Genomic DNA, 26,541 nt, shown 5'->3' on the forward strand with positions numbered 1-26,541 from the left:
TGCAACGTATCTAAGATCAGGCACAACTCAGCTGTGGGTGAAATTTTAAAGAGTGTTTCAGTGGCCAAGAGAGATGCATCTACAGTCGGAAGGATTGTTCATTTTCTGCTAAGTACAATTTATGCTAATCTTCATGGCATTACTTGCTTAAAAGATGCTAAGACTGCCAAAATATTTGAAAAAAAAAAACAACCCACAACTGGAAGAAGAGGCGTTATACGCATGAAATAGAACAAGAATCTTTTTTATTCTATACAAAGAATGACTGAATTTTTACACTTAAGTTTTGATGTGCAATATGTAAATAGCGTAACTGTTTATACTGAATTTTATCTGAATTGAGAATTTTATCTGAACCAAATTTATCTGAGAAAGTCACTTTAAAAAAATGCGTTCTTCATCTGTGATTTTAACTTGGGAAGACTTTTATAAAGGATGTCAATTTTTAAGACAACGCAAGTTCTCTGTGCTGAGGAACAGGTGGTTCTGTCTCCTTGCATATTAATTTGCAATTATAAAACAATGTCATTTACTTAAAGGAGGTAAAAGTAGAACTATAAATTGTCAATTTTCTCTTCTGCTGGGAACAATCACTTCAGAAAGAGTATTCACTGTGAGGTACATAGATATGGATCTTCCTTACAAACATCTCCATTGGAGAAAAAGGGCTGTCAGAAGACCTCCCATCTCCACGCGTCAGAACGGGTCATGGGGAAGAAGCTCTTTCAAAAGGGAGGTAGAAGTGTGCCCCAAAAAACCACAGGCATACAAACACGGAGCCAGCCTGGAGAACAGTAAACGCGAGTCAAATATGTGTTACATCTGACTTCACCAGTCTTGCAGAAAAGCAGCGATTCTACGTCAGACGGCATTGGAAAGCAGAGCTTGCTCTTTGCTCTACTCTTAAAGCCCCTTACACAGAATTTCCCCCAAAAGATCAACGAAGAGCAAAAAGATACAGGGCTCCCCTTTGTGAAAAGCAGAGCACTGTGCCAAGAGCGCCTGCTCCAGCCCCAGCTTCTTCACACAGGAAACACGGCCACACGAGCTCTTTGAACACGGACATCTCAAGTTGGGCAAACCTAACCATCGTTTTAAGAAGGCACTGACTGTCACAGTAACTCTGTATGGCTGTGCAGCCAGAGCAATACTCCTGTTTCTTAAGCAACCTTCAAGGACTTGTGCTTTAAGTATGATAGAAACTTCCAATCATGTTTGTTCTGATGAAAAAAAAAAAAAAGTTTCCTAAGGGCCTCCCATTTTTAAACTTGTGAAAGAATCAGCGATGCAGTTTTATACTGTCATCACCCTGCCCTCACCAGATCCTTGGTAAATCATTGAGCTGCTACGAGCTGCAGACTTGACATGAAAACCCAATTAAAGAAAAAGTCAAGATACTTGCATAAGGGAGACCATTTTTTTCACCAGCATGTTTCTTAGCGAAGCAAAAATGTGATTAGTAGAAGCTGGTAAAGAAAAGCTTTCTACGCTCAACTGGAAACGCCCAGGATTCAGAGCTCCTCCCTGCCGCGCTTCTTGGGCACTGAGATTTTCTCACACCATTTCAGCTAAGTAGGTACTTGGAAAAGGGGATGCTTCCTTCTCAAATGCTAGCAAGTATGAATTCAAACAAACATTTATAGCTAACTGACATTAAATCCATGAACATTTAAAGTTTTGTTGTTCAGGTTTTTTTAGTTGTTCCCCTTTATGTTGTAGCTTGCTTAGTAAATGTTGCAAATGCAAGAAAAAAAGGCACACATGATTGAAAAATGAATTACACAGATGTAAGTATTCAAAAAGCCAATGTTGGAAAAACAATATTTTTCAGGGTTATGGTTGGTTTGAGAAGTTTTTTGCCATGTTATTACAACTAGATTAATGTTTTATGCGTCACCTTTAAAATTTTAAATTATTTGGTTTCTCACTGACTTGAAAGAGAAGGAAAAAGAATTCTAAAGTGTCAGTAATTTTCTGCACCAAAGTTTGCAACAAACGGGACATCAAAGAAGAAAAAGTTACGACACTGCCGAGGCTCTGGAGTGCATTCCATTTTCTGGGGCGGATTTGGCTTGGTGCAGGGCAGCTTGAATTCTGAAATGCGTTCTTGTTTCCATGGAGTAATTCTTGTAGTTTTGTCTAAAACAAAAGCAGATCCGCTCTGATGAATATATATTTTTTTAAACATTTTCAAGTTATCTTTATATTATTGTTTTAAGTAAAACAACTGTAGACAGCAAAAAAGTCTTTCTTCACAAGCTCCTTTGTTGCCTACTCTAAAATACAAGGCATGTGTTCCTAGCCAAACAATGCAGCGCTTTGTTCTTTATTTGTAGTTCTACTCTCTGGCAATTACCAGAAAAATATAACTTAATAAGAAATTGAATCTGGTCCACTCAATCAAAATATTGAGTCCTTATTAAATATCTGTAACATCCACTTAGTTTACATTCAGAAATTAGATTCCACCCCCCGCCTCAAAGTATAACCAACAAATTCGAATACAAACATTTTTAGGATTTTTTTTAAAAATCATTTTAACAAGATAGACTCATCTTAATTCAGCAGACACATTTCAAGGATGTAGAGGGGAAAAAAAAAAAAAAAGAAAAAGGAAAAGAGAGAAGCTGTCCTGAACCAGAAGAGTGGAACACCCCGTATCTCCATCCGACGGTTGTCACCAACGTGCACTGTGTGCAGAAAATAAGGCCAGACATTTTGCTGCCCTAGAAGCTCAGAAAGAGAAAATGGGCACACGCAGGCTTCCGTATCAGCTTTCGAGGAGCAATTCACCAGCCCAGGAACAGACTGGCAGGACTTCCCTCCACAAACATCTAGTGCCTAACTCAGCAGTGTCATCTGCCTACAGTCCCCAGTAGCTACGTCACGCTCTAGAGTTACAGAAATATTGAAAGAATCTGTATTTTCATGGAAAAGCTTATATAAAAAAAAAAAATTTGCCCCAAGGACCACATAGTGCAGATCCTACTTAATAGGAATTACCATGTCAGCTTTTGCAGGATGGGTACAGAATCCAGATACCAAAGAGAATTAGACCATGCTAATTTTCTTTTAGAAGACATTTGTCATCTTCACAGAAACATAACATGAAGTCTGTATACCTTAAAAGCATTTCAGTTCAGAATTCGTAATTCAAATCAAGCATGGAAGCCTGGTATTATTTCTCACTATGGCAGTCTCTCGGTGAAAACAAGGGACTCCACACCCATCCTATACCAGCTTATAATTTTATGTATGCATCCCCCAAGAGGCTGACAGAGAAAAGGAGGTGACCGGCTTCTGCTGTATGCTGATCTGAAACTCTTTGGAGTGGGTCTGGTGTTTTTTTTTTTTTTTTTTTTAAATTAAGTAGATTTTGTCATGCAGATATTGTATTTCTCATCAGTAGGGCTGACATTTCTGCTTGTAGTTTACAGTAATACAAACAGAAATAGAAACATTTCCATGCATGACCAAGCCAAAACTGTTTATCATCTCACTCCACTCCTTCTCCCAGAGCTGAAACATTCAAGCCAGCAGCAGCATGTGGATTTAGGTCAAGCAAATCAAGCGCCGTGCACAAGCCAAGTGCTCGCCTGCGCTGCTGCCAATTGCAAACAGGGCTCTGCACTCCTGAAACCCACCACGGGCAACACCTTCTCCCTCTAGTGGCTGCGAAGGCATTCAGTATTTTTAGCCAAAAGCTCATAAACCCTGAGCATTTTAATGCAGCGTTAACAGCCACAGGTGGAAATCTAAAGACTACACTTCTTTTATGACTGACTGAAACAAGGTTTTTTTTTTTTGTGGTGGGGTTTTTTTGCATCTCATTACAGTTTTCATGAGTTCTTTGAGCACAGCAAGTCTGAGTATTAGCTTTCCATACACAGGGTAACAACAAGTTTTTAAGAGCTGCTGTCTGCTGGTGCTCTTCTTCGGGCCAAACGCCTTCCCTGGAGGGGGCCTGTGACCCGAGACACACAGGGCCATCGGGGAAAGGTGCAACGGCTGAGCAGCAAGGGACAAATACCAGATGGAATGAGAAGCTCGGAATCATTAACTTCTAGATCTCATCTTAAGAAAGATTTGAACAAAGGAAATGAGGACGGGAGGAGAGGCGTGCCTTGAGGAACATGAAGCCAATTGAAATACCTTCCATTGCGTCTTGCTAATACAATTTTTGCTCTTAATATCTTCCCACAAGTCTGCAGAGAAACAGGCTCACAAGTGTAGGAGATTAAGATTTGCAGTATTTTAATTTTTGTGTTGACAGGCTTTTGGCGTAACCTTTGGTAGGCTGATTCACTACTCTGTCTTGCATAGCAGACTGGCTTGGACAAAAGCTCAACACAAACACTCTTATCTGACCTCTCAGAAACTTGGCACCAGACAGCAGTTTTGTAGCTGCTCACACCTGCAGCAGCAACTGGGGTGACTCTCTGCTCTTGGAAAGATGTGGCCATCTGGACTCATTCAGGACCCAGGCAGAGAGGTGAGCCACCCTGCTGCAGGATGCTTGAAGAGGGCAAGGGTTGTTTGGTTTGGATTCCCTCTGCTCCTCCCCCCCCCCCAAGAAACTTTGGCTCACAACAGAAGTGAAGGGTCAGAGCAGGCAAAAATCACATTTTCTTAATTTTATAATAAAGAACATACATGATCAAGCCCAACTGTTCCTGATAAACCTACTTTGCTAGAAAAATCAATCACACAAAATAGTAAAAGCAGGTGTTTCAGTTGCCATGCAGATGAAACAATACAAAGATACTAAATGCAACCTAAAGCGTTACTTTAAATGTATTTCATCAAGGAAAGAAAACAGCACTGCTAGCCATCAATCTGAATAATGCTATTCCAGCCATAACACAGAGCTTTGATTTAATTTAATACCTCTTTTATGAATAAGTAAATAAGACTACAAAGATTATTATGTTTTGTTACACACGGATTATTTCTTATGGAAGCCTTTGACATTCATATTAACACCTTTAAAATGTTTTGGGGTTTTTTTTTTTTTTGGTATCAGAATGGATGGGTAAGTCACAGACTGAACGATCAGATAATGTCTACCATTAGAAAGGTCCAAACCGAAACTAGTGCATGTGTGCTTCCACTGAATAAACGTAACAACGAGTTTCCATGGAAGTACTGAAATGTTTCTGCTTCCTGCTAACCAGTAAAATACCATACTGACACATCAGACATCAGCGCAGGCTTTTGACTTGCTTACTTTGCTCTTTCCAGTAGTTTTATTGCTTCTTCTCTTCTGTCCTGGTCTAGATACAGTATTGCCAGCTCCAGCAAGGCATTTGGAATTAGGTAATGGTCATATTTTATCTTCTTCTCACTGCATTGGAAAAGGAACAGCCTCAAGATCTTGAAATGATATATTGTTTCCTTCATTTAACAGCTCCAAACACAAATAAATAGGAGATTAACTAAAATCAGAAGGAGCAATCAATCTCTATTACAACACTTGTCATGTTCTCTATCCAAAGCTACATTCCAGGTTATTAAATGTGTATTTTGCATAACTATCCTACATGGTACGTTATTTCTCAGGATTACAAAATATTGCCTTGATTACCAGGGAATTATTAGAAAAGATGACGATATTATGATCTCTATCCACATGAATTGACAAAAAGATGCCATTCACTGCATGATGTACAGAAGCTCCAAGTATAATCGTGCCGCCATCTGTCTCTGCAGACTGCATTTAGCTTTTTGGGTACAGCTTCTTCGTGACTGGTACGATGAAGGGTGGGGGGGGGGGGGAAGGAAGTGGTATCTCAAAAAATTTACGCGTGTATAGTTACCAAAAAAGGAGAAAATATCTCAGTAAAAAGTGCAGATTTGCAATTGTTCTTCCATGCATGGCTAACAACACTGGCGATTAAAAATGCTGTTCCTTTATATCAAAGCAATTGAAATAAATATTAAAGATACTGCAGTCCCCTCTTCTTCTATTCATAACATGGTTGCATCTCCTCTTACTCGAAATAAATAGTTACTGAGAAATTCAAGAGCTCTCCTATATGCCAGGTATGAAAACTTACTTTAAATAGATGTAATTGAAATGGTCTTCCGCTTCTGAGATCTTGCCCAGATGCTTGAGGCATAAACCTTTTAACAGTTTTATCACGCATTGGTCATCTGCTAGTAATTCTGTAGCTGCAAGATGAAGTAAATGGCACATTTTAGAAAACTCTAGAGCAGCAGAGACTTTCCTACCTGTAGGAAAATTTTTACACAGGTAGGTGTGAGCACAATCCCTTTATTGGAACGCAGGACAGAAGAAACTAAGCGGTTATTTTAGTCCATTTAATGAAGACACAAACACGCACCAACCTTTCCATAAATCGATCAAACTTTGTCTAAAAATCATTGGGCTGTTCTTTCCCTCCTTACTCCCACTGAAAGGCCGTTGCACAATCTTATTGTTCTGACACCTAAAAACTAATTTAAAGTGTCCACTGTAGAAATATTCAGGTCCAATTTATCATCTCTTAACCTTACGCCTCTCTTGCCCTTCAGTATGTATAGCTCTTCTCCTTCTTGGACTTCTAGTCACATGATCTATTCATAGGCAAGTGTTTTATCAATTCTCCACCTTCCTTTGGCTAAACAAAAACACGTCAAACTTCGCTACCTGCACCTCGCATCCCCTCATCTTCTTACCAGACCATCTTTTCACCTCTTTTAAGTTTATACTTCTGAGTGCCCAGAGACTTACCTGCCTCACCAGTGCCTAGTTCAAAGTCATTACTAAAAACCTTTCTCCACGAGAAAATATTTACATGATACATTTCAAAGAGAATATCTGGCTTTTTCATAGCCATTCCATATAGGCAGCTTAGTCTTAAAGTTTACAAGTAAAATCTTCAGCTTGCTTGCTCCTTTCTAATTCGTGAAATACTAGCTAATGAGAATTTCTGCAAAACATGTGATGTTGTGCTCTTGTGCTATTGAACGTCACACTGTTTCCACCACTCCAAACCTTATTCTTCTTCTATCACTCCAGCTGTTAAAATGTTGACACATATCAAATGAAACAGCAGCTCCCCTTCGGACTACACAGCTGGAGGCCTTGATCCTACAACTGGAGTCACTTTTATTGCTAAGTCCCACAGAGGCACCCACATATATCTGTCACCAAAGCAAATCCCAGTGAAGATGCCCAAAGACTATGCAGCAAACTAACTGAGAAGCATGAGATGACTCAGGGGCACAGAACAATATTTCATAAGGGGAAAAAAGAAAAGGGCAGATCAGTTGTCTTTTCTGGACATCTGTCCCCTGAACACATTCACATGTATGTATTTTCTCTACTTAGAGCATATCCTACAAACTGCCCTGGATTGCACAAGCAAATATTTAGGGACCTATCCTAGACACAATTATGGGTATCAGATGTGCATTTCTAGACATTACTTCCACTAACAGTCTTCCTTTTACATCTTATATGGTATAACACTGCTATGAGCACATTCTCACATTCATAATTCTATAGTGTTAGATTCTTGCATTATGAATCTAACAGTGAGACAGAAAAAATACAATAGTTTAGCTTCAAACACTGTCAGGAAAGCTCAAGAAAAGCACGATGCCTGAAAACAGCGAGCTGCTATTTGGAACAGGTAATACTTTAAATTGTTGGCATGTTTAAAATATATTCCATTTTGATTACGTGTCCTCCTAGTGTTTTATAAACATGAATCGGCTTCTACAAATCCCTGCAAAAAGCCAGCCGTATCCACAATCTACCATCTAGAAAAAAAAAAGGGAATAAAGAAATAATTCACTTATTCAAAACAATGTAGCAAAATGGGTGACAAAAAGTAAAAGGCTCAAAAACCTTCTTCTATGATGTCACCTTCACTGGAAATATTTTTCTGTTTCCTTCCACAATTAATTAAACAGGAGACAACTTTAGACAGTCTTTCAGGCAATTCTTTCGAATCTTGTATAACACAATGTGCACAGGAAGACACCAAGGTCCTAGAAAAGACTGCAATGCAGTGATTTAGCCCACATTCCTTTGTCAACAGGGGGCTTGATCCTTTTGCAGGAAGGTAGTATATAATAATAAGATAAAATATTTAGCAAGGAAAAACTTTGTGAGAAAAGTGGTGCAGAGTGTTTGCACTCCCATAGGAGCTGGGAAAGATTGGCAAGAAATAAACATCAATTGAACTTTCTCATGGATGGCTAATTAACAGACTGAAAGACGGCGTGGTAGCAGAGCCTGTTCCACTTCAACACTGTCCCTCATCTTATGCTCATTCATAGAGCACAGGAAGCCCACCCCTGGTGTCCCAGCTTCCTATAGCACGCTGTTGACACACCAACACCATTCAGCCCAAGGACCCATCATAAATTGGCAGCACTTTTAAAACAGAAGACTGACTCGTCCCCCTTCTATTTACCCTTCAAAACTAAAACACAGTATCTGAGGATAACAAAGCTTTGTGATCCAAGTAATCGAGCCAATGCATATGCTGATTTTGATCTAGCAAAATAAACAGTCTTTTAATACATGCCATAAACTATTCCTAATACACATCTGTGGATGTAAAGTCACTTGCTACTACTGTTATTGCTATATTAAAAAGGAAAATTATTCCTATCTGCATAAACAATTTATGGTTTCATTATTTACGTTCCTTCTATGACCAGATTAACTTTACTAATGAGTGTCTCTGTTCTCAGACAGTATCTTTAGCTATTGCACTGTAAAATACCTGCTTAAACCTTATCACTGATTACCTGAACTTCTTGCCAATGCTTCTTCTGCTTCAATTAAAGTCTCTAACATGCCTTCTGTTAAGTTGGGACATTTTCCAATTACAGCATAGCCATTCCAGATATACATCATTTCCTAGGGTCAAGGAGAAATGACAGCATCATTAATTACAGTGATGGATAAATGCAGTTATCAAGTACTTTAGTTTATCTCTGTATGATGAAAAAGTTACAGATTCCTTAAACAAAAAGTCAGTTTGTCAAAACGTATTTTCACTGCAACTGAAAACCTGTTACATTGGTTTGCAAAACAAATTAGCCCCAGAAGAAAACTTAAGAGCCATTTACTACACACAACGCAAGGAGGATTGCTTGAATAGAATGCAAACATGATCCCACTTACAGACGAAGGCAAGCACCAACAAAACAGACAGACTTAAAACTTTCATGGCACATGGCTAACTGTCCCGCAATTAGTCTCCTCTTGTTTTTCAGGTCTATCCTAGCCAGGGCAGTAGTAACTATAAATAAACACAATGTATTGCTTCCATAGAAAAACATATGAAATCTCAGGGCAACAAAACAAAACAAAAAGATTCTATGCAACAAAATAAAAAAACCCAAACCCACCAACCTTTAAGCCAAGCTTCAAACAAATCAACAGAATCTGAGAGCTGAACTGTAAACCCCTTAAATTCCTCAGGTTTGTTTGATGTTCCCACAGAAAGTAACTTCTTCCTTGTTCAACTGTTCTTAAGAGAAAATTTTATTAAAAACTATTGGTTTAATTCCTATTTGTTATCGCGGTCCTCTCTTACAGTATATCACCAGACCAAATGTGCCCATTGCCACTAGCAATCACAAAGTTAAAGATGAAAATATTATATAGACTTACGACAAGGTATTTATTCTAGTTAGTTATGTGACCTAATCTGTATTTGAGAATTTGAAGCTTTTCAATAAAATTTCTGTACAGAGTAAACTGAGTTCTGGAACTATAGTACAAAAAGCTGTGAGGCTAGAAGAGATGAAACAGTACGTTAACTCCAGTCACTGCTGCTTTCACCATCTGGTCTCTATTGATTGGAAAACCCGTGATGAACTTACTGTATCTAGTGCAGATTTGTTAACATGGTTTTGACACAGAAGTACTCAAACTACATTTATTCTAGGCTAAATCTCTGAGCTAAGACTTGCTCGAGGACTTGCTCCTCTCAGCAAGTGTTTTCACAGAGAAAAGAAAAATCCTAGAGAAGAGATTCTGCACCCAATTACACATCCTCCGAGTGCTTTTAACTGGTCAGCTGCGGCATCTGCTGCCTCAGAAATGCAACTGCAGCAGAAACAAAGGACGCGGTGCCCGGCCGCTCCAAGGAGAGCCCTTGGTACGGAAACCTATTCTGCTAAAATTCCCTTAGAATAGCCCAGCCAAACCCCAGGTGTGTACGTTTCTTACTCTCTACAATCTCTGAAACGTGAAAGGCAAATCAAAGTAACCTAATTATTTCCCTCATTTCAGTCTTATGATTTAGTGGCAAGTGGCCCCTAGTGAATACCCACACTACACTGTAACAACTCTCTTTCTTCACTGTGTCACATACCCAGCTGGTGGGCTGAGAAACGACTACTCACTGGTGTCTCCAAGAGGCTCTCCTTGTTCAGGCATTTTCTTAAAGACTATTTACTAATTATCCAACTGTTTCTCAAACACAACAGCTCAAAGCGCTGCAAACGTTAACACCACGGCACTTGGCAAACCTGCGGAGTCAAAACCTTCTTATGTTCTTTTACATGTTCTTTGCAGGCAGATTTTTGTAAGTGCACCATGTAATGGGTGTCTTACGCAGCTGTTCTCATCTGGCCTCAGGGAACTGGCCAGCATTACAGGAAAAAAAAATTAATAAAAAAAATTAAAATCAACAGTATGAATGGATTGGCTGAAGGATTTGGCTGTTTCATCCCCCTGAGTTGCTCTGGAGAGCACCAAACTGCAAACATTCAGGGGCACATTAAATAGATGCTTACACACAGTCCCCAATTCTTGCATTGTTTTCGTGATTTCCCCCCCTCCTAACTTGTACCTTGAAGTTTTCTTTTAGCACTCTCAGTAAATGACACATGACAGAAGAGACCTAGGGCAAAGTTCCTCAAAAGGGAATCAAAAGAAAGCTGTTCGGAGCATGCTAGTCTATAGCTGGAATAATGAGTTACACATGCAACACATTTACGTGTCACAAACAACTGGCTTAGTTCCCTGTGGCTGGTGCATGCCCCAGTTTTACAGCATTCCTCGCATTCATTTGGCTTTGCTTTGGGAACATTCCAGTCTCCTGCAGAGGTTTTACCTTAGAAACATGGAAAGATACTATTCTAATTATCTCAGATTTATTTCCAGAAATTAAAAAAAATGGTACTAAGGGTGTGTGGGGGGTGTGTATTTCTAACTTACCAAAGGTGGAACAGGCAAAGGAATGGGGTTTGGAGAAAGATATCGTCGAGCTTTCCGAATTGCAAACTTTTCTGTAGGCAGTGATTTCCCTGCAATTTTCAGTTTCAAACTGGGAACAATCCTGAAAGTTGAAAGGAAAACGTAAGGAATTTTTCCTTTGTGAATCTCTGGGAAAAAAAACATTCAAGCTTAAAAAAAAATCAAGCCAAAGAAGTTAAAAAAAGTTGTTACTTTTTAAAGGTGCTACCTATTGCTACACCTCTGAGGAAGCTGAGCCATACACAGTCACAAAAGCTGTCTTTATGCAAGGCACGTATATCTCTAGGCTTCCTCTTTAATCAAGCAGGAGGAAGAGGGACTCTTCCCCACCCAAAGAATAAACGAGACGATGCACCTAATTTATAGAGAGCCCATTCTCTCTTCACAGACTAAGAAAGAGGCAAGCTAGCTTTTGTCAGTGTTCCTCCCATTCTCCCAAACACCAATCTGCCTGTAATGATTATATCAAGATATGGAAAACGTGAAAAGTATCAATATATTGTAAGCACATAAAAAAAGATATTTAGATTTTATAGAAAAATTGCAAAAACAAAGCAATTTTCTTTGGCCCAGCAAGCTTTAGACATTTTTGAGCTTAAACATTACAATCGGGTTAACTCACCGCATTAATAATGCATACATTCACTTGCACGTTTAACTATTCGATATTCCTCTCAGACTCAAAACCCAAGAATCAAGTTGGACTGATGTTGTCTCCGCTAAGGAGGCACACCTCTCGTAGTATAATGCACTGAAGGTTTTCACATCTTACATGCCATTTTGATTAAAGGAAAAAACTGAAAAAGAATGTGAATATTACACGCAACAGCAGAGCGGCCACTGTATGGCTGACAGACCTAATAGCCTGTCTCTAAAGTATTTCCAGGCCAATAGAAGTCTGCTGTCTGACCTCAGGATCCACTTGAGTCTAAGGGAATGTTTTATTCTGCAACTTCTTACCAATCCAAAGCTACTTGCGCAGATCCTCCAAACTGCACAATAAATAATTTTGCCTCTCTCCCACAACGCTGTGCCGTAAAAAGATAGGAAACTCTTGTAACTGTGAGTTAGCAAATTTTACCTAAATAATTCAGCTTCTCTGTCTCCAAAAGGACTGCAGTCATCTGGTCCAAACATACTGAGATAAGCAGCTTTCATGTAAATATAAGTAGCCTGCAAATGCAATCAAGAATATCTGTACAGAAAAATGAATTTACAGCATCACCATTATTGACATAAAGCACAGAACAGCAACAAAGAGGAAGAAGTCGCTGCTTTTGCTCACAGATGTAATCTTACAAAATTTTAAGCAGGAGGTAAGTATTTTAGAAAGTGGAGTACAGAATTTTTTTATAATCATATATGTCTTTGTTGACTTTGTATCAACTTATAGTTTATGTCCACATTCCAAGAACAAATGTCATGTTTGTGTAATGTGAATTTTTATTACTCTCAGGAATATATACTAGAAAACTCATGAAAAAGGTCATGCTCAGACAAAAAAAACCTACTACTATGTCTCCAATCACAACTTAGTAGCATATCTCAAATATTAGGTTCTAGAGAACATAGAAGAGTTTTGGAAGAGTTTCACGATTTCACATTATGAAAAGTACTGATTTCACAGGGCCTACTGAGCAATCATACATTCAACAACCAAGGAAAGCAAAGCAGTAGAGGATTCTAGCAATAGCAGAGAGTAACAGTGGGTGAGTTCTTGAGTACTGCTTTAAGGAGTCTACAGTAACCATAAGGTTCAGGAGTTTTCTACAATATTTTAAGCTGTGATTATTTCTTCACACCAGAACCTAGCAGTGCCTATCTATACGTGACCATCTTTCATTTAGCACACGTAGTTACTAGTTTGCTGCTATCACGTTGCACTGTAGAGTACATATTAATAGGAAGCATCTTCTCTGCTTCTCTAAGACTGCTGCAACATAGCATAAAACTGTATGCACAGTGTAAAAGGACACACATCAATACTAATCCTACAGCATTTCAGGATATTAAAGCTTTTAGCCAGGTGGTGCACCCCTGGCTGTGGGAGTTGCGCGGAAGCTATTCAGACAAATGCGTTGCTGGAATCCCCAGGGGCACAGGGGTCCAACACCGCAGTTTTCTCCCAAGTGGGAGCTCTGAGGAAGTTGCTCACACCTGGCTGCTTGGACCTTGTATCAGTTTTGATTCCCCTTGGCCAATACATACAATGTGTAGTAGAAAAAACAGTCAAAGATACCCTCTCCGCACACGAAGTCTGATCACATTATGAAAAAACAAACCTCCAATCAACCACACCCTACACACACCCCCCAGGCCAGCTTAATCCCTTCTGACAGATTCCCCTGGGGCTCAGGGGAAGACGAAGCGAGGGAAGCTACCAGGGTTCTGGATAGTAGAGCTTCTCCCTTTCAGATGCATAGGGCAAGGCGCCTCTTCTAATTATATTTATTATCCTGGAGGCACCACCATGACTAGCCTCACTCATCACCAAAGGAGCTTATATACATAGCATAATGAAAGAAATAGCAACTTGTGCCATTAATTACAGTGTGTTGATGACACAACCACTCAATACACAGCAGAACATCTTTAACAAGCTGTTCTTCATCTACAAGTCAGGCCCAAAGGATTTCTGTTTGCTCACAATCTGTTCAGATTTGAACGTCTGCAATTCACATTGTTCTATAAGAGCCACTGCAGACCAGGTTTTATTTTACAATCTTCGTCTTCAAAGCTACAAAAAGACAACTCGATCTGATTGAAAGTTCATACATACTACAGGGCCTTCCGCCCTCCTGTTCCAATTAACTTACCTTTGACCAAGTGTTTTCTTTGCTTAGCAGGTCTGCGTAGAAGAAAGCCATCTTCCACTGGCGCTTGTAGGTGAAGCACCACATGAGCTCCCAGTAACACATGTGATGAAACTGCTTCCAGTATTGCTGAGCCTCGCAGCATTCTTCATACCTATTAACTGCCTGAACACAGAGATTTCCAAACACTGTCTTAAATCATGTATAAATGCACGTACGTCGGTGCTGTAATAAACACTGGGGCTCCATGACCTGTCGGTTTGGCTCCTGCAACTTCCAAATTATTAACAGCCCAGTATTCTCCAAAATCACATCTGCTGTCTTCACAGAGGAGATCCTTGGCTCCACAGTCATCCTGGTGTTAGCAAGTTTACCCCTGCCACAGAGCTCCCCATTCTTGGAAGTTATATTAAGTCCTAAGCATAGGCAAAACGAATGTTTGTGTTTATCAGGAAACTAAAGTCAAAGGGCAGATGCTCAGCTGACATTATTGTTTCAGCTCCAAAGATTTCAAGGGAGCTACCACCCTGCACACCAGCTGACACTCTGTCTCAGAGTATTTTGGACAGGCATTCTTCACCTCCCTAATTCTTTTAAGTTTTGCATGACTCTCCACTCAGACCGAAGGCAAAGAATTACCACTGGATGTTATTAAAGGCCCAGCTGGCTTAGGATAGGAAAGACAAAGAGAAAACTGTGTCATTAATACCGGCGGACTAGATGATCCCCAGAAATTAAGAAGGGTAGCAAAACAAGCTGGTCAAACAAGCTAGTCAAAATAGATTTCAAAATTCCTATTTGTAATTCATAAACTACTAATTACATATAGGCCAAAGCCGCAGGAAGCATTAGCCAAAAAGGAAACATTGTTCCTGGAGTTTTTCCTAAAGCTTTTGAGACTTTCCCAAGAGCAAAAGGATTACTTACCGCATCAATATTACCCTTCAGTGTTTCTATCCTGCCTGCAAAAAACAGGAATATGGCTCCCTGTAATAAATAATAATAAAAATACAAGTATTCTATAACAGTTTTCAAGCTGACTACACAGTCTAGATTTGGCAAGAAAACACTGAACGATCATACCAAACTAAATTGTGATTCGTTTTACCTTTGGATAGCGAGCCAAGTAAGGCTTAAGTAGTCTTTCTGCCTCCTCAACATTTCCTTTTCCTGTCCCTAGAATGCATAAAAACGCAATTGATAAAAATAGTAAGAAAAGAAAAAATAATTAAAAAAAAAAGAGCAGGAATGCAAAGTACCGATTAGCCATCCTCATCTGGGCAGTATGTAAGTTCCTCTCCCTGATAAGTAAGGCATAAATACGGGTTGATGTTGCACTAAGCCAGCAAGCAGAAAAAGCTGAACAACATCATGCTTACTGATGTGAAAACTCACTTATGCGCAGCCCAACACATTTTGTAGAATGCTTTAGCAGGAGATAACAGGGAAGTATCTCAGAGGGAAGCTATCACCTCCCAAAACAGTCAGGGATGACACATAAACATGAACAAAGTATTCAGGAAGTCATCACTTACAGCCATTATTTGAACCTCCCAAATAATGCACCTGACTACTGAACACAGACTTAGTTCTCACACCTCCTTTTGCTATTCCCATTGTCTCCCTTATGTGCTAAGCAGAACTCCATCTTGAAGATTAAGATGCTCTCTTCAGTTATGATCTATTGTAAACTGTCTCCTGTAACTACCGTAAAATCACTCACAAATGAGTTCCATTTAATCTGATCACAAACAAACAATTCACTGACAAATAGGTGATGGAATCAACTTTTTCCCCCGCTGCGTCCCACAAGAACTAATCAAATCCAAGAGTTATTATAAACAATCTTACCTAACACAAAGGTCATGAAAGTATGATAGCAAAGCAACAGCATGGTACACAGCACCGACCTAAAGCTGTATGACGACGCTCCTTCTTGAAGCTGCAGCAGACCATGCTCCTGTGCAAACAGAGGGGAGGAGGAGAAAGCATTGGAAAAGAACCAAAGCTGCGTTTTGCTAGTTTGTTAACTTCTGCAGGGTCATCTACAGGTTGCTCGCCCACCAAATTCCCCAAATGCACTGATATACATTGCTTACATGGCAATCGAAGATAAAAACCACACATATGAAGTTACCTAACAATTTTTCATGGAGCTACTGCTTAGCCTGGAAAACATCTGATGACAGAGCAGTGATTTGGGATTTATTACGTGGTTAACATAAGAGAATGTGAGACAACTTATCACCATCATCCAAGTGCTGCTAAACAGCATTCCAGAAAGAAAAACCACAGAGTTTTGAAACGCAAGACAAACACCTATCGCCACTGCAGTGTATCCGTGTTTGTTGTTCCTCACTGCACAAGCAAGTTAAAGATGTCAAGAAAAAAAAAAAAATAAAATCTGCAACTAGCAGGGCAAAGGATAATAGGGCAAAAGGATGTTTTTAACTATGTTAAGAACAAAAGGCGCTTTGCAATGATGTTAGCCCACTACCACCAGTGGAAAAATACGATGAAAAGAAGAATACCTCAGTTCCCTTTGGGAAGAACTAAAGCAATCAAATATAATGCTGTGTTCCTATTCAATGAGAGCATGATGGACAACCAACTTTAAGGATTTGAGCTCCTGAGGCAACAGCATTTAGCAGCCCATTCTAGGACTGGTTCCATGATATCAACACCAAGAATATAAACATGCAAACATATTAAATATGAGGTCTGCCTACTAGTAAATACGCACAATAGAACATCCACTGTGTGCTGGGGAAAGTTCTGTTTAAAAGTTACGCTATGACTGCAACGGAAAGTTACTGGAACATGATGTATGCGACTATAAGGACATCGTTTCAAGCCAGCTACACTATAAATAGGGACCCTGAGGGATGTCTATTGGAGCCACTGCGGAAGGTATCAGAGCACTCAGACCACGATCTCAACACAGATTTTCATCTTTCGTGCGTCCTTGCCAACAGATGGGTGATACTCTACCTCACCTTTACCACTTACTGTGTAAAGTCTGAAGCCTGTAATCACATTCTACTTTTCATCATGTGTGTCCTTTTTCCCTTAACTAGTGTGGTTAAGTGTTTTCACATAAATACAGTTATTTTGTGGTTTTTTTAAAAAAAAAATCTTAATTTATTACATTAATTACTGGTATAGGGAAAGGTATCATATTTGCAGGTCAATTAGTATAACATCTAGCCTGGACAAAATAATGAAAGTATTGACTTGCATTTCACATCAGAAGAAATTAGAAGATAGTAAAATCGCTACTGAAAATCCATGACTTAACGGAAATCAAGCACTTGGCAAAATAAAGCCAACTTCATTTTCCGCTGACAGCAAAAGTCTGATTGATACAGATAAGTAAGAAAATATGATACATTCAGCTTCTTTAAGCTGCCCAGATGAAACCCACAAATATTTGGATTTTAAAAAAAAAAAAAGTAGCACTGTAAAGTATAAGCAAGGCAAAATATTCCGTGAAATAATTTTTGGCAGAAAAAAATTCCAAAAGTAGATTTCTAAAGTACATTTTTTTGAATTGAAAAATCTTCAGGCTGGATATTTCACTGAGCCTTTACTGACATCAGTACTAGGCCTTAAAGTGTTTGGTATCTTCCATATAATATAAAAATACATATAAAATGGCTGCCAATCACATTTGTGAATAGCACTAAGAAAGACACAGAAACAAATTATATTAATCATACAGAAAAATTTAATCATTTGTGAAGGTGGTCTCACTTAAGTATTTCAATCTCAAAAATGTATTTTGATGCAGCCAAACACACAGTTATCACCTGTATGGACCAGGAATGCAATCCACACTCGCCCTAAGAGGGACTGCATCCTGAAAAGCAGTAACTGTGAAGTAACTGGGTGAAGAACATTGCCCATTCATCAGAAGAGGGCTGCAAATCTGTCACACTTGAGCCTAAATTCTTAAACTGAGTAGTTACACAGGTATAGGAAGCTCACCAAGCAAGTTAGTTCACTCTGTAGTTATGTCCATAATCCTATTTTGTCCAGTACGGGTCTTAAAAAATGCTTACTTTCCACTCTGCCACTTGAATACCCCAAGCTTTCTACATTAAAGGAACAACATAATCAGCAGACACAGTCTGAAAAATAGAAACCTAGAAGTAGTTGTTAGTATTACAATGCTTGCTTGTAGAAAAGGCTGCAACAAAACTGCTTCTCCTCAAAATAACTCTTGCAAGCTGCTTCTGTTACAATGAGATCCCCGGGAAAGTGGGATGATGAAGGGTGTCGCTGGGCAACACGTGTCAGGTACCACATGCAGTCAGCCAGCCTCCCCAGGCTCCCTCCGTGCCTGGCAGTGACAGAGGTGCTCCTCCCAGGAACAATTCAGCCCAGAAGCCGAGGTCAGACATTATGAATTCACCTTCTCAAGCACCTACTCTTTCTCCACAGGGAGCCTACGGAGATTAGCCAGCAAACCTAACTAGCGATGTGAGGTGTCATGAGTTGGGCAATACTATTACACCCATGTAATCCTCACTGGGGATCAAAATGAGGATCTCGGAATCAAATCACAAGCAGCTACTGCTTAAGCCTAAGAAGTAAGTCCATAAACAAACTACACTCAATGCTGCCAGTCACTAAGTGAGTATATATTTAATTGCTAGGACACACCTTCCAACCATAAATAACCCATAAATATCTCCCACACCTATGCCATAAGTGATATGAGCAATCCCAGGACACCAGGAATGAGCTTCCAAAGTCAATTACAGGGCATATCGCTACAATATAAAGCAGATGTCAAGGCAGTAAGTGCTCATAATTTTTCAAAAATACTTAAATGACATCAACGCATTTAGGTTTTGTTTTCACGAAAATGTAAGTTACTCTGAAGGGCATAAGGTACAATGCAGAGCAGGGCGCAATGACGCTTCTTAGAGACAAAAGTGAAACGATAAGGTAACCCTCACATTTCTCTGCAAGTTGCTCATAACATAGAATCATGGAATTGCTGAGGTTGGAAGGGACCTTTAAGATCATCAAGTTCAACCTTTAACCTACCCTGACAAGAGCCACTTCTAAACCATGTCCCTAAGTGCCCCATCTACCCTTTTTTTAAACACCTCCAAGGATGGTGAATCCACCACCTCCCTGGGCAGCCTATTCCAATGTTTAATAACCCTTTCAGTGAAAAAATGTCTCCTAATATCTAATCTAAACCTCCCCTGACGTAACTTGAACCCGTTTCCTCTCATCCTATCACTTGTCACCAGGGAGAAGAGGTCAGCCCCCATCTCTCTACAACCTCCTTTCAGGTAGTTGTAGAGGGTGATGAGGTCTCCCCTCAGCCTCCTCTTCTCCAAGCGAAACAACCCCAGCTCCCTCAGTCGTTCTTCATAAGGTTTGTCCTCCAGACATCCCATAATCCCTTAATTCCCACAACTGTCACAACATTGTATTACGTCAGTATCTCATTGATTTGATCCGTGTTTCAAGACACCCAGTGCTCTGTCATTCAGGAGTCCCCACAGGAGCAGGGGGGACTCCCACAGTGAATGCAGGACAAACAAGCACAATGCTCAAAACCATTATCGGACAACGTTATTTCAGATGTCACTGACTAAAATCCATCGACTTTCCTGAAGCAAAAGCTCTTGAATGATATTTTTAAATTACTCTCTTTTAATTAGCCATCTTGACAATGAAAGCAAAGCAAGGTCAACGTTCACGCCCCATGACCTGTTCACTTTACTGCAGGCTTAGCAAGGAGGATGGATGCTACTAACAGCTTTTATGAAGAACTGACTAATTAAACTGGTAGATGGGGCATTTGAATGTATCCCATGAAATAATTTCAGTTTTAACCTTCATTTAAAATTTGCAGAAGATAATCAAAATGCAAATCAAAAAGATGCTTAATGGGAAACTGGAATTAAATTTATTAAAAATTGAGACATCAAAAATATTCTTCAGCTCAGCTGCTTTGGGAAAAACATCCTCCCACATCAAAAAGTGTAATTTGAAAGAAATTGGTTCTATCTGAAAGTTTTCCTGCCTTTGCCTGAAATCACACTGTCATCTGACCCTCTAACAAATTGCACTTAACATGTGGTGGGCTCACGTCAGACTTTTCTACAGTTTAGCAGCAGAGTATTTGTAATCGTCTATAAAATAAGAACAAGAGTAAATATTAGCCTGAGACCTGGCAGAGGGGTCAGTAAGAAGGGTTATATGGGAGACAGCATAAGGATTCTTCTGATCTTACACCAGAAGTTAGTTATCATTAAACACAAAAAGTCTAGATGGGACACATACTCCACCTACTGCCCAGTGGGTGAGGAAGGCATGCCTCCCCAGCACAGCATACCTGACAGCGCGTATTACATACTCACCCAAGTTTTTTCGTGAAATTGGGCAAAATTGCATTGAATGGCAATGCCCAAATGCAGGGCCTATGCCATTAAACACAAACAAGCCCATATTTTGACCAATGAGACAGAGGAAAAGAGCCTGAACAGTGACAATGGCACAACTGGCACATCTTGGAGTGGAAGGGAACAAACATGGCCTCAGGCTACTTTTATAATTTCTTGATCTTATCCTACCTACTAATTTGAGAGTCCAGGCTGCTGTTAAATTGATCATATTGTCCACAGTACCCATAAATGGCTTAGGAAGTAATCAAGCTTTGGGCATGTCCTCATTTACTATCAGACATAACATGTCTGAGAGACAAGGAGAGTCCCCAGGGGCAAATCTGCTGACTTCAAGGCAGATTAGTATCGCAGAAGATAACGCAAAGCAATTTTACATCCAGTTTCAATAAACACATGACCCACACCAAACGCAAGCTGTCCTCCAGTGCACTGCAGGTAAACTGTAAACAGCTCAAGGCACTAGCCACGGCTCTTTTGTCTTTTGCACGGTCTGATGCTCACCACGAGCATTTCACGGAAAAGACTGCAAGACCAAACACAGATGTATCCAAAACTCCTTTCTTCTGGATGGGGTGCAGCCCATGACGTACAAACTTTCCCTCTCCTCCTCTGTCACTGTTTCTTTCACCTTCTAGACTCTTGTCTGTACTGCAGGGGACAGTTTCCTCCTGCAAGCTTCTGTGGAAAACCACCGCTAGAAAGGGTTGCAAATCCAGCTGCAATTTTGCTGTAGGCATCTGACTCTCAAACGGTAAATGCAGACTGACTTTTTTTAGGATGTTAAAATAAATGACCATCAATGAACTTTGATCGATATGTTTAAAATAATCCCTTTTTATGGTGTGCAGACAGCAGGTTTTTCTCAAATTTATGGTAATCTAGGTCATGCTTCAGTGAGCTATTAAAAAACTGGAACAGGAGCTGACTCATCAACACAAATATCAGCCCACTCATAGCCATACAAGAAATCCCAGGGCCAAAAGAAAACAACAGAAATTCAATTAGAGGGCCAATTTTCATCTGCAGTAATAAGATGAGTGTTCAGCAAAGTATTCTCAGAACTCTGATGGTACGTGAATTGCCCTTACATTTCTAGGATAATATTTTGCTTTAGATGCTCTTTGTTTCATAACTGATAGGTAGAACTATTTGATTTTTTTTTGCCTCTACTGCTTGTGAAACAGCTCCTGGAAATTTCCAAGTCCTAATCCACGCTCCCTCAAAAGCTCCTTGCTTTTAAACAAGGCATTTTATTTTCAGATATAAGATCCTTCTTGTTAACCAATAAAATGGTGATGACACTCATTCACCTGTCACGTAAGGTTGCAGCTATGATTAAGGAAACACTTAACTCCTTGAAACTTGTTTTGTAAATAGAAAGCATTACAAAAGAGTTAAGTTTTAACTTGTTTATAGAGCTTCTGTTGTGTTTGCAGGACATCAAACATTTACCTTACCCCGCACTTATGAAATAAATCTGACTAGTGGTTTAGGTTAAATGGACCATGTTTTCTTAACCCAGGAACCCAACTTCAAGTGAATCTTATTTTCTGCTGGTAGAACGAGAGACGAGGACAGGTAAAACATATCAAGGCCAAGATTTTCCCATCAATTTAGTATTCCACTTTGAAACAACAAATCCACAAAAAACTAACATAGCACTTTCTGTGCATCTGCCTTGCAGAATAACTCAGGTTCCCATGAGTTTACTGGTGCTTCATTACTAAACTCGTCCTTAAACTGCATGCACAAACAACACAGGTCAGACTGGTTACTCTTTGCAAAAAAGCATTTACTCTTTTAGGTAAAGAGAATTTAGGTGCCACACTCAAATTACCAGTTGCTATTAAAGACATGGAGAAAAAAAAAAAATCAGAAATTAAATTGAATTTTTTTTCCCAACTAGATGTCATGCAGGAACCTGCCAGGGACATCCAGATACTGTAATGACAGTAGCTATCAAGTAAGCTAATTAATATATTAAAGGCTAAGAATACGCTTTTGGCTATGGATTCCTAAGCACAAGCGTACATCAAAAGACCAGTAACTAAAAAACTAAATATGTCAACATCATTGTATTAGCCATTGTCTTTATCATGTTTCACAACCGTATCATCAAAAATATAAAGGAAAACTGAGCTGCATGAAAGTATCAACGCTAACAGTGCACATGTGCGATACCAATCAGAGTGTCTCAGAGAGCTACAGCTAACGTGAGAGAAAAAAAACCAACTAACCTTCTCCATTCTTTAAGAGTGAGGGGAATGTACCAATAATATTCAGTTCACATTTACCTTGTTTCCAGAAAATCCAACAAACTCCAGTAATCTCAGAATCCGTGCAGGAAACATGGACAAAGTCTATAGGAAGAAATGCAACAGTTAATGCAGTAATAAGACTTTCCGCCTCTCAGCTACCAGCTGCCTCCTACAACTTTTACAAACACAAGAAGTAATCACTAAAATTACTAAAAACATCTTTACACGTCTGATGATTTTCTGGGTAAGTGCATACATCTGCTGTATTTTACATACAATTTAAACAGAAATATCTGTTTAATATAGGGACCCTTTGTCTCCAGGATTCCCTTATAGAATCACAGAACCATAGGGTTGGAAGGGACCTCTGGAGATCACCTAGTCCAACCCCCTGCCAGAGCAGGGTCACCCAGAGCAGGCTGCACAGGAACGCGTTCAGGCGGGTTCTGAACGTCTCCAGAGACGGAGACTCCACCACCTCTCTGGGCAGCCTGTGCCAGGGCTCTGCCACCCTCAGAGTAAAGAAGTTCCTCCTCATGTTTAGGTGGAACTCCCTATGCTCAAGTTTGTGCCCATTACCTCTTGTCCTGTCCCCAGGCACCACTGAAAAGAGCCTGGCCCCATCCTCCTGACACCCACCCTTTAAGTATTTATAAGTGTTGATAAAGTCCCCCCCTCAGCCGTCTTTTTTCCAGACTGAAGAGACCCAAATCCCTCAGCCTTTCTTCATCAGAGAGGCGTTTCAGTCCCCTAATCATCTTGGTAGCCCTTCGCTGCACCCTCTCCAGCAGTTGCACCCTCTCCAGCCCTTGACAGAAATAGGCTTACACAGCACATGCTTAGCAACTCTAGTACTTCTTGGATGTTTCAGAAATACTGGATACATGCCACACAGTACATATTTGTTCTTTGTGCAGTAAATCTAACATTTGGGCACTTGCCAGACTCACGCAAAGTAAGGCAAGCAAGGGGAAGCACCAGGCACTTTCTGCAGCCCATCACTTGAACAACCACGTCACCCCTGGCCATCTCTGGGCCAGTGCCTCTCTGACATACCAGGAATTGTCCTGTACCATTTGACCACTCGCTTTCTGACCAGAACCCCAGGCTGCATTCATATACCCTGCCAACAGCCAAGTCCCTGGGTACTTCCCAAATGCCAGTTAAATGTTAAACGGAAGTCAGCAAGCACAGGCAACTGCTGCTTTGATGCAAGGCTTCTTCTGGCCTTCATCCCAGTGGGTCCCTTCTCATGAGACTGTAACACCTTCCTTTCCAAGTACACCTCAAGCTAACAAACACCATACTGGAAGCTGGGCACAGGCACTCAGCTGTATTCTCAAAGAATATGCCCTCGGCCCATGTTAGATGAGATAATTTCTCAGTTGATAATCCCCCCCAACATGAGGATGCACACGTGGGTCTGCGCACACAAAGCAGTGTTGTCCACGTTGGGGGCAGTAGTGTCTCTATTTCTAAAGTGTATTGCTATCTGACATTCTTAGAACGGAAAGCAGGATCCTGCAAGTGTCAGAGCACATACCTAATTTTAACCACATGATTAGTAACACTGATGTCAGTGGAACTTCTCAGGTATTTGAGTTAAGATCATTTTCAGGAGGGCTGCAGGTCTTCAAGGTCAAGAGGAGAGCTGTTGATACATACCAGATTAAATGCTCCAACTCCAAGTTTTACACCTCCCTCAAAATGAAGATGGTTCTCCCCTTTGACATAATGTGGAGACTGTATGAGACTGTCCAGCTCCCTGAAAATGCACAAGATTCTTTTACATTGTCAGTAAATACAACCATTAAGTACAATTCAGTAAGACAGTGACCCCATAACCTTGAACCACATAGTAGTTCAAAAAAAGGTCAATTTGTCACCTCACCCAGGTGAGCAACACCTACAACATTTTGTTGGATTTATCAACAAATCATTTCTGTCACATTACTATCAATTAAAAAAATATGGAGTCATGGAGATTAATTCCTGCCAAACAGATATAGTCAATTTGCAACCACATTTCTGCCTGAAAAAAATCTTTCAAGAACGGCTGTTGGGAATAACGCCTACCTTTACTACTGCAAAAAGAGGTGACGGGCAGTGCCGGAGAGTTAAACTTAAATTGGCAAAGTTGATTTGAGTTTCGCTAATTCCTGAATTAGGTATTCCCTTTTTGTGCACATTCATTCAAAAGAACATTTTGTTATATGTATGAAAAGACAATTGTAAGAAATATTTTAAAATGGGCAGGTATATTGGAAATTACTTTTCACTTATTTTTCTAACTTTCACTGCACATTTTAACGTAATTTTTAGAATTTACTACTGCACTTCACAACCTTTCGTACACGTTGCAAGTAGCTCCCCATAACTTCCTGGATGAAAAGAAATCTGCTTATAAGCAGATGTTTTTGGCCTATAGACACTAAGTAATGGGCACATTGTGAGTCTGGATAAGCAACCCTGCTTATCATTTGCAATAGCACGCACCTTCTCTTTAGAGCGGAACAACTGCCATACTTAACCAGATTAAAAGTCCAGCTAACCAAATATTTCACTCAGACAGTGGCATATGCTTGACTGTTCAGGGACTCCATGACGCAGAGGGTCTGCATCTGTTCTATTATGCTAACTAGCACCTATAAACCTATTTCCTACAAGTTTGTTTACTCTGTGTTTGAGGCCATTTATACTTTCCATTGCAAGCTCTTCAGTGTATTATCTCTTAATTTTGTTCTAGTTCTACGCATATTGTTATGCATTATCCAACAGGGCTAGGGTCCACTATCTTTACAATCCAAATCAACCATAATATCAATTGTCCTTTTTTTATGCAAAAGAGGAATTCTCTCTCGAGGCTGAGGAAGGCTATAGGCATGAGGCCCATAATAGAGGCTGCAATAAATACAACAGTAATTTATTTGTGAACTGGATAATTCAACCAGCAGCATCTTTTTACTGTAAGAGTACGCTCAAGTACATCATCACTCTGACTTACCTGTATGTTTGGTAACTGTTTCGGACTTTGATGCCTCCTTTTATGAAGCTAACCATATTCTCATCCTGTTAGAAAGGAAACACATTAGCAATATGAGTTTATAAGCATTATAAAGAGCTTTTGTCTTCTTGACATGAACATATGTCTCGAACATAATCATCATGACATAGACAATACAAGTCTCTGAGGAACAATACAGGCATTTAGGATTTCCTTTCTGTATTAAAATAGTTTTACCCTGTTCAGACATATACACTTTATGTTGATGCCTTCTGTGATTAGCTTAGCCCTTGTGACCTTTGGACCATCTGAATTTGCATTAATGAACGCAGGACTAAGCTAATGAATGGCACCTAAAGTACATGGATTTGTGGCTGTTCCAGAAAATAGATTTCTCTCATTTGTCCTTCAGCACAGTTCAGATCTCAACATTTCCTGGCTCAGCACCTGATACAAATAACTGCAGGTCCTCAGGAGTCTACAGAATATAGTTTCACATCCTAGAAAGGAAGCAGGGTAAGTAAAGTTATGCAAGATACACTCTTTTTGGTCTGAATATTCAAGTATCTCTGAAATCCATACTAGTACAGCAACATGCGACATTACAAGCTATAATGAACTGAGAACTTAAGGCAATGTGTATCTGGGGGACCATTAGTTTACAGTTTTATGCCGAATAGAAAACTCTTTAGTCTCAAACTTTCTGGTGGCAGTTTCTTGCCTCACCCATCATATAAAATCTGTCATTCTGGTTTGTTTGCATATCTGCTATTACTTTGGGGTAGGAAAACTACATGTGTTTTAG

The 26,541-nt window shown here is 39.9% G+C and overlaps 1 protein-coding gene across 5 annotated transcripts in view; it reads right to left on the reverse strand.

Moving 5' to 3' along the window:
* Positions 1 to 218: 218 nt before the first annotated feature.
* The window catches only part of TTC39A (tetratricopeptide repeat domain 39A), a 49,834-nt gene continuing 23,511 nt past the window's right edge, over positions 219 to 26,541 (reverse strand). For 3 of the 5 annotated variants that reach the window (XM_074596370.1, XM_074596369.1, XM_074596368.1), the window contains 13 exons: positions 25,737 to 25,801; positions 24,398 to 24,497; positions 22,769 to 22,834; positions 15,895 to 16,003; positions 15,152 to 15,219; positions 14,971 to 15,030; positions 14,047 to 14,208; positions 12,312 to 12,403; positions 11,192 to 11,312; positions 8,767 to 8,878; positions 6,057 to 6,171; positions 5,228 to 5,344; positions 219 to 2,139 (listed from right to left, as the gene is read on the reverse strand). In XM_074596370.1, coding sequence (XP_074452471.1) covers positions 2,019 to 2,139; positions 5,228 to 5,344; positions 6,057 to 6,171; positions 8,767 to 8,878; positions 11,192 to 11,312; positions 12,312 to 12,403; positions 14,047 to 14,208; positions 14,971 to 15,030; positions 15,152 to 15,219; positions 15,895 to 16,003; positions 22,769 to 22,834; positions 24,398 to 24,497; positions 25,737 to 25,801 — 1,308 coding nt within the window. In that variant the 3' untranslated portion in view covers positions 219 to 2,018. Of the gene's footprint in view, positions 2,140 to 5,227; positions 5,345 to 6,056; positions 6,172 to 8,766; positions 8,879 to 11,191; positions 11,313 to 12,311; positions 12,404 to 14,046; positions 14,209 to 14,970; positions 15,031 to 15,151; positions 15,220 to 15,894; positions 16,004 to 22,768; positions 22,835 to 24,397; positions 24,498 to 25,736; positions 25,802 to 26,541 lie in introns of those variants that run through there. The other 2 variants (XM_074596372.1, XM_074596371.1) reach the window with 2 other exon arrangements.

Source organism: Larus michahellis, chromosome 8 (assembly GCF_964199755.1).
Source record: "Larus michahellis chromosome 8, bLarMic1.1, whole genome shotgun sequence".
NCBI lineage: Eukaryota > Metazoa > Chordata > Aves > Charadriiformes > Laridae > Larus > Larus michahellis.